This window comes from Phyllopteryx taeniolatus, chromosome 5 (genome assembly GCF_024500385.1).
Source record: "Phyllopteryx taeniolatus isolate TA_2022b chromosome 5, UOR_Ptae_1.2, whole genome shotgun sequence".
Classification (NCBI taxonomy): Eukaryota; Metazoa; Chordata; class Actinopteri; order Syngnathiformes; family Syngnathidae; genus Phyllopteryx; species Phyllopteryx taeniolatus.
Genome location: NC_084506.1, coordinates 108646 through 117089, shown reverse-complemented (window position 1 = coordinate 117089; position 8444 = coordinate 108646). Strand labels below are relative to the sequence as shown.

At 44.5% G+C, this 8444-nt stretch overlaps 1 protein-coding gene across 2 annotated transcripts; it reads right to left on the bottom strand.

The window, feature by feature from the left end:
• Positions 1-179: 179 nt before the first annotated feature.
• Positions 180-6606, bottom strand: rep15 (RAB15 effector protein). Of its 2 annotated transcripts, XM_061773203.1 has the most exons (4): positions 6471-6606; positions 3854-4171; positions 1386-1657; positions 1119-1317 (listed from the first exon to the last, which is right to left on the bottom strand). In XM_061773203.1, exons 2-4 carry the CDS (start codon positions 4127-4129, stop codon positions 1266-1268), a joined length of 600 nt encoding a protein of 199 aa, XP_061629187.1. In that variant the 5' UTR covers positions 4130-4171; positions 6471-6606; the 3' UTR covers positions 1119-1265. The 2 variants fall into 2 exon arrangements, with proteins under 2 accessions (XP_061629186.1, XP_061629187.1); XM_061773202.1 differs by having other exon boundaries at positions 180-1657.
• Positions 6607-8444: the final 1838 nt, after the last annotated feature.

Sequence of the window (8444 nt, the reverse complement as noted above, 5' to 3'; positions counted from 1 at the left end):
AATGCAAAACGGATAACTTAACAAGGTATGAATGTCTTTAAAACAACAGAAGGTCTTGAGAGTTAAATTTCAGAAAAAAATTACAACATAGACTTTTTGGTACAGTGAAACCACCTAAGTCAAAAAGCCCTAAATACTCAGAGTTTTGAAATTCAAGTTGCCCAAAGTTGCACCAAAGCTTGGAGGTCAAAGCACCTTTAATGTGTGACGTCACATCAGCAAATCTTCCAAGACTTCATGCCAGGACACTTTAGAGACAGAATTTGTTGCGTTTGTGTGTGTGTGTGTGTGTGTGTGTGAGTGATATTACAGCACAATAACAGCAAAGGAGAACTGGAAATGGAGGCCCCATGTAAGAAAAGGGTTGTACTGTAATTCCAATGATTTTTTAAGTCAATTAAGGAAATTTAGTCAAATATCCATCCATCCTTACTCAACAATAAGCCAGGATTAATGATGAAAGAATCTGTAAAGTCAGACACCACTCACAAAACGTTCGGGATATTCGGCTTTCGTGTGACGTTTTAGGATGAACCGAAAATGCACTATAACCTTTACAAGTGAATTTAATTTGATCTCTGAACTTTAGAATGCACATCCATTTGATCAGTGTTTCCTTACTTTTTGCACAACTTTCTGTTCTCTAACAAGAAACTGACTTGGCAAAATACACAACAGGATTTTGGTCCATGAATCGACCACAGTCCACTTCTGCGCCGTTCTGTGACTCTTACAGTCTGTAATCTCAGTTGCAACCTGCTGATGACACTCTAAAATCAGCAGTCACCTCCTTCTGCGAACATTCTGTTTCAAGCCTTACAATGGCTCAGTTGCAACTGAGACCGGAAGAGTCACAGAAAGACATAGAAGTGTATATCCTTGGAAAGCCTAACATTGCCTGCAGTAAGTTAATTTAAGGTTTTATAATGGTGACAGTTTGATGCTAGAAATAATTATATCACTTATAATCGGGGAATTGCGTTGAAATTAGAACAAATCGGTTGACTAGAGAATGGAGTGTTTGACTTAGTACTCAGCACTCTTTAGAATCACTGTTAAACATCCTAAGAATTGCTTATGAGAATATGATATTTAATGTAAGATCTTGGGATCAGCTGAATTTAATCATGAGGGTGAGAGGGTCACCCTCAGTCCTGGTGACGACGGCCTGCATCATTCCAGACGGTGTGTGCAGGTACCGTGATCCCTTGAAGAAGTTCTCGAGTAGAGCTCTGTCGATCTTGTTGCACTTCCCAATGGCCGCCTCAAAGTTGTTGCTGAGTACGCCGTAGATATTGCTTTTGTCGTTTTTCCTCCCTAAAAACAAGAACAGAGCGTAGCAGTCCTTGCCGACGGAGGTGCAGAAGTCCACCATCCTCTCATACATGTTCCTGTCGCTGAACTCCCTTTGGGCCATTTGGACAGTTTCGCTGCATGTCTCCGGGAGAGCGGCGTCCTCTTCGCCGCCCTCCTTGTCAGACAGGTGGCGTACTTGCACGGCGATCTGGATCCGAGGGTTCTTGGTGGACTTCTCCAACACAGCCCACACCCAGTCGGCCCCCAGCAGGATGCGTTGCTCAGGGGTCATGGCCGTGCAGTTAAAGATGTCTGTCAAGTTGAGGTTGACGCTCTGGGAGATGTACGTCATTAGGAAGATCTGTGGGAAGAGATTAATTATGCCAAATTATCCATCCATCCATTTTCTAACGCTTAACCGAGGTCGGGTCGCGGGGGCAGTAGCTTTAGCAGGGACGCCCAGACTTCCCTTTCCCCAGCCACTTCATCCAGGTCTTCCGGGGGGATCCACAAGCGTTCCCAGGCCAGCAGAGAGACGTAGTCTCTCCAGTATGTACTTGTTCTCTTCCCGAAGGGACGTGCCAGGAACACCTCACCAGGGAGGCGTCCCGGAGGCATCCGAATCAGATGCCTCAGCCACCTCAATCAATGCGGAGGAGCAGTGGCTCTACTCTGAGCCCCTCCCAGATGACCGAACTTCTCACCCTATCTCTAAGGGAGAACCCGGACACCCTGCGGAGGAAACTCATTTCGGGCCGCTTGTATCCAGTATCTTGTTCTTTCGGTCACAACCCACAGCTTGTGACCATAGGTGAGGGTAGGAACGTAGATCGACCGGTAAATTGAGAGCTTCGCCTTGCGGCTTAGCTCCTTTACCACAACGGACCGATACAAAGTCTGCATCGCTGCAGACGCTGCACCGATCCGCCTGTCGATCTCCCGTTCCATTCTTCCCTCACTTGTGAACAAGAACCCAAGATACTTTAACTCCTCAACTTGGGGCAGAATCTCATCCCCGACCTGGAGAGGGAACGCCATCCTTTTCCGACTGAGGAACATGGTCTCAGATTTGGAGGTGCTGATTCTCATCCCAGCCGCTTCACACTCGGCTGCGAACCATTCCAATGAGAGTTGGAGATCATGGCTTGATGAAGCCAACAGAAGCACATCATCTGCAAAAAGCAGAGATGCAATACTGAGGCCACCAAACCGGACCCCCTCTACGCCTCGGCTGCACCTTGAAATTCTGTCCATAAAAATTATGAACAGAATCGGTGACAAAGGGCAGCCTTGGCGGAGTCCAACCATCGCCGGAAACGAGTCCGACTTACTGCCGGATATGCGGATTAAACTCTGACTCCGGTCGTACAGCCTGTATCAGGGGGTTCGGCACCCCATACTCCCGAAGCACACAGGACACAGGACTCCCCTAGGGACAGGGTCGAATGCCTTCTCCAAGTCCACAAAACACATAGACTGGTTGGGCAAACTCCCATGCACCCTCGAGGACCCTGCCGAGGGTGTAGAGCTGGTCTGCTGTTCCACGGTCAGGATGAAAACCACACCTCTTCCCAACGGACCCTCTTCTCCAGCACCCCTGAATAGACCTTACCGGGGAGGCTGAGGAGTGTGATCTCCCTGTCGTTGGAACACACCCTCTGGTCCCACTTCTTAAAAAGGGGGACCACCACCCCAGTCTCACCTCAGAACTGTAAGGCAGACGCTCTAACCAGTTGACCACTGTGCCGCCCGCATTAAAATTGCAATCCTACAAAATAATCCCCATTTTTAATAAATGTACTTGTAATCTGATTGTTTTTTTCTGTAACTAATGGAATATGGCGACAAGGTGAACAACTGGTTAGCACATCTGCCTCAGAGTTCTGAGGACCTCGCCTGTCTGGAGTTTGTATGTTCTCCCCGTGCCCACATCCCAAAAAATGCGTGGTAGGTTAATTGAAGACTCTAAATTGCCCGTAGGTGTGAATGTGAGTGCGAATGGTTGTTTGTTTCTATGTGCCCTGCGATTGGCTGGCGACCAGTTCAGGATGTACCCCGCCTCTCGCCCGAAGATAGCTGGGATAGGCTCCAGCAGCCCACGACCCTAGTGAGGAGAAGTGGTACGGAAAATGGATGGATGGTTGTAATGGAATACAGTTAATTATTATATTTTTTGTATTCTGATTACATAATCCCGTTACATGTATTCCGTTACTCCCCAGGCCTGTGGGGTAGGGGCGACTCACATCGGGGCCCAAGTGAGTCACTGGGCCCTGCTTTAGCCAAATTGAAATGATGAAAAATAGTTTGCTATATCTCTGCAACTGGGCTCTACATAGTTCTTCATATTTACAAATGTTTTCAATTATCTTCAAACATGCATAATGTATTTAGAAACAAATCTCTGAATTCCTTTTACAGGGTCTAAATTTCTGAGTCTGTACTGTTTCCCTGAAGTAGTTGAATCAATACTTCTACTATTACCAGAGCCTCTTCTTCTTTAGTGCAGAGTGTAAATACCTTTACCACCTCTGAACACAATCAATATTTATAGTACCTGAGTGAGGGCCTCTGGGCTGGGGTGGAACTTGTCTTCGGGGTCTTTGAAGAGGAGGTACTCTTGAGTTCGGGATGAGGCAGCAGCGATGCAGTCACTGAAGAGAGGAATGAACTCATTGGGCTTGGCGACCGGAGGCCGTCTCAGCGTGGAGAAGATGCTGGGTCGAGGGGGTGTGTTGTTATTGGTGGGAGGAAGGTTGTAGGGCTTGAAAGCGGTGAAGAAGGCAACGTCCTGAAAGGACGCAACGGAGGGTTTACTCATGCTCTCCCCCATGGTAGATGGACAGTGGCGATCGGAGTTTGTCTCACGAATACACTGGGGAGAAGAGTACAAATGAGCTGATACTAGTACTGTACTGTAATTTGGAAGTTTTATTTATTTCAGTGGGGAACGGATTTAACTTCGTCACTGTACCACTTTAGTTTGATAGCTGGTGGTGAGTCTGCAATACAGTGGAACCTCCAAAGTCAAACGCTTCCAAAGTCATACCATTTGGTATTCAACCAAATACATCTTCAGCAAATCCTCCAAGACTTCCATAAGACTTCATGACCATCATAAATGACTCCATGATGACTGACCATGGAAATTGAACTCTTTGCGACTTGGGAAAGCGTTCCTGGCTGCGCCGTAAACTCTAGTTCAAACGGCAATATGTCGTCATCCTTAATAAAAGAAAAATGGAATGTACAGTACATTGCAAAGGCAGCTATGTTTTGGAATCTAAGGCGATATCTCCCTCTGCACGTTCACATTTGTGTCACCAAACGTATGGTGAGTAAATCATTTGTTGTCTGTCACGTTTTACTCTGTGGTTACAATATTTCAACCATTGTATGACAGTTAAACATGTTAAGCCTTTCTCTTGCCTTTAAGCAAGACTCAGAATCCTCACTTCCAAGCCTACATCACACGTCCTCAAAGCCCAAGTTATTGTTTCATTTTCGTCATCTATATACTGTATCTTTACATGGGTCATTTTCATATAATGTGATCAATAAGGGTAAAGACAAAAAAAAAATCTAATCTACCAATTTTCTTTGTCGCTTTGGTTTTATATGGGTAAATGTCTCCCATGCTGAAACAGCCACGCTTAAAGTCCTAGTTTCAGAAAATTATTGATCATTTAAAATTGTTGGCATTCATAGTAAAGGCAATCCTCATTGACAGAGTAAATGGTGGTGGCCCATTGAAATATATAATTTTATAATGGTAAAGACAAAAGTAAAAATCGCAAGTTATACAATTTACATGTGCTGCGCTTCAAACTCTGCGGATGCATAAATGATCCCAACTACTCATGATGCAACATTATGCAACAACATAATGAGTCTCTCAGTGACATTAACGGTAAAGACAGCTTGAGTGCCAAAGTAGGACCGTTTGTTTAAAAGATCCAAAAAAGGAACTCTGAAGACACTAAGATGCATTTCTGTTAGTTTTAAAGGGAAATGCATAAATAGGAGAAAAATCCTATATATCCATCCATCCATCCATTTTCTGAGCCGCTTCTCCTCACTAGGGTCGCGGGGATGCTGGAGCCTATCCCAGCTGTCATCGGGCAGGAGGCGGGGTACACCCTGAACTGGTTGCTAGCCAATTGCAGGGCACATAGGAACAAACAACCATTCGCACTCACAGTCATGCCTACAGGCAATTTAGAGTCTCCAATTCATGCATGTTTTTGGGAGGAAACCGGAGTGCCTGGAGAAAACCCACACAGGCACGGGGAGAACATGCAAACACCACACAGGCGGGGCCGGGGTTTGAACCCGGGTCCTCAGAACTGTGAGGCTGACGCTCTAACCAGTCGGCCACCGTGCCGCCTCCTATATATATATATATATCCAAAAATGTAATTAGCATCTTCAGAAAACATGTTACAAATGAGACTTCATTTTTTACACCAAAAATAGTACTTTAGTATATTTGTTTTGAGAAACTAATAATAATCATAATTCAACGTTCATAGTCAAATTAATTGATTTTCAAAAGGAAATTCAGTGGGCCTTGTCTTTTCCGTTATGTACACCATGAACTGCCCGCCTGTCAATCATAGTCATTTTATCATATTCCATCCATCCATTTTCAACACCGCTTATCCTGGTTAGGGTCGCGGGACGCTGGAGCCTATCCCAGCTGGCTTCGGGCGAAAGGCAGACTACACCCTGAACTGGTCGCCAGTCAGTCGCAGGGCACATATAGACACGGACAACCATTCCCACTCACATTCACACCGTCACTGAGTGGGAACTGAACCCACGCTGCCTGCACCAAAGTCAGGCGAGTGTACCACTACACATTTTATCATATTGTACATCTAATTTCTCTTCGGAGTTGCATGACATGATTTAAAACATTGCCTGCGCAGTGCTGAAGGTTTTGTGATGGCGATAGTTTGACATTGAAAAGGATTATAATTTATGAGAAGATCTGATCAGTCCTGATGTGTTAAGATTGGATGTCACAGATGGGACTGCGGACCACTCTGGAGGTTCAACTGTACTGCCATATGGAGCTACCGTACTGCTACTTTCACTTTAGTAAATGTGTGCAAAAAATACCCAAAACAAAAAAACTAAAACAAGCTTTGATAATAAAGTGGGGCACTCACCAGGATGGGGCTGGATGCTTTATGTAGTTCGAAGTCCAGTTCCTACCCCCTGCTCCTCTTCCCAGGCCTGATCACGTACCCAAGGTGTGCGTGTGTGTTGTTTTTGGGTGTGTAAAGCATCTTCAATACACTTTTCCATCCCAGTTTAAAATGGGAGTTGACAGTGTTAGCATGGGTGGGGCTTTTGTAATATATGCCATTTTAAGTAAGTCAACAAAAACTTATCTTTCCAGTTATCAACTCAAAGAAGCATGTTGTGAACTGTGGTTGGCCTGAGGGTGTTTGACGAGTAAACGAGTGTCTCTGTTATTCAAGGGCGGCTCAAATGAGGACGCTGGTTTTGAAAAGTGGAGCAAAAGTAACAGAGATACAAGGGAGGCAGGGATTTTCAAGGCTAGGAAAAGTGAACATCCAAACTGGGAGAAGCAATGTAATGCATTACAGCAGCGATTCCCAACCACTGTACCACTGCACATTCTCGTGCCGCGGGAAATTATCTGATTTCACTTAACTGCTCTGAAAATTATTAAATTACTACAAATAACATGTTTTTGTTCAACTATCTATGCCGGCAGCAGTGTTTAGCAGAAACATATAATGCTTTTCCACTAGATGGCAGAAGGTTTACAAATGACATGAGTATTAATTTTATGTGACGTTATTGTTTGGAGGATTTCCGTCAGATTTTTTTTCTTGTGTAAAATATTTGCCTTGGCTCACAAAAGGTTGAGAAACGTTGCAGTAAAGGGCACTCTTCAAAGTAATTTTTGTAATACAATATAAAGTTATTATCGGTACGAATACTATATTATACAGTGTATATAAAAAGTCTACACACCTACATTCAAAAGATTTTTTTGTATAAAAAAATTAGAACCAGATCATCATTTCAAGAGCTATTTCATCAAAACCTTTTCCACCACCAATCAGCTGTCAGCATTTGACAGCTTGGCCCCCACATACGTGGTATTGGCCCTCTTCTCAAAATGTTTATTTTTTTTGTATAGTCTCCCCACTTTAATGTTTAAGATCATCCCCCCAAAAATGTAAATATCAGGCAGACATGACCCAAGTAAACATAAAATACAGTTTTTAAGTGAAGGGGGGGCGGGGTGGGGGGGGGGGGGGGGGGGGGTTAGTTACCTGGCCCTGTATGAAAAAGTACTGGCCCCCGAAACCTAATAATTGGTTGGGCCAACCTCAGCAGCAACAACTGAAATCAAGTGTTTTCTATTATTGGCAATAAGTCCTTCACATTTCTGTGGAGATATTTTGACCCACTCTTCCTTGCAGAATGTTTGAATTCAGCAACAATGGAGGGTTTTCGAGCAGGAACAACCTTTTTGAGGTCATGCTACTGCATTTCATGCCCAGACTTTGACTAGGCCAGTCCAAAACAGTCTTTTTTTTTTTTTTTAAAGCCATTCAGAAGTTGACTTGGAGGGGTGTTTTGGATCGTTGTCCTGCTGTGGAACCCAATTGCGCTTCAGCTTGAGGTCAAAAACTCATGGCCCGAACAGTCTCCTTCAGGCTTTTCTGGTAAAGAGCAGAATTGATGGTTCCATCAATCACAGTTGTCCAGGTCCTAAAGGACGGAAGCATCCCACGACCATCACACTACCACCACCATGTTTGTTGTGTGAATCATTCAGATGTTTTTTTTTTTTTTTGCAAAAGTAAGACAGCCTTTATGTTCTTTTTGGTCAGCAGTGGTTTTAGCCTTGGAACTCTGCAATGGGTGCCATTTTTGCCCAGTCTCTTCCATATTGTTGAGTCATGAGCACGACCCTGAACTGAGGCAGGGGAAGCCCGCAGTTCTTTAGATGTGTTGGGTTCCTGTGTGACCTCCCGGATGAGTCATTACTGTGCTCTTTTTAGACTGGCCACTCACCACTATTCCATATGTTCTCCATTTGAGGATAGTGGCGCTCACTGCGGTTTGCTGGAATCCTAAAGCTTTAGAAATGACTTTGT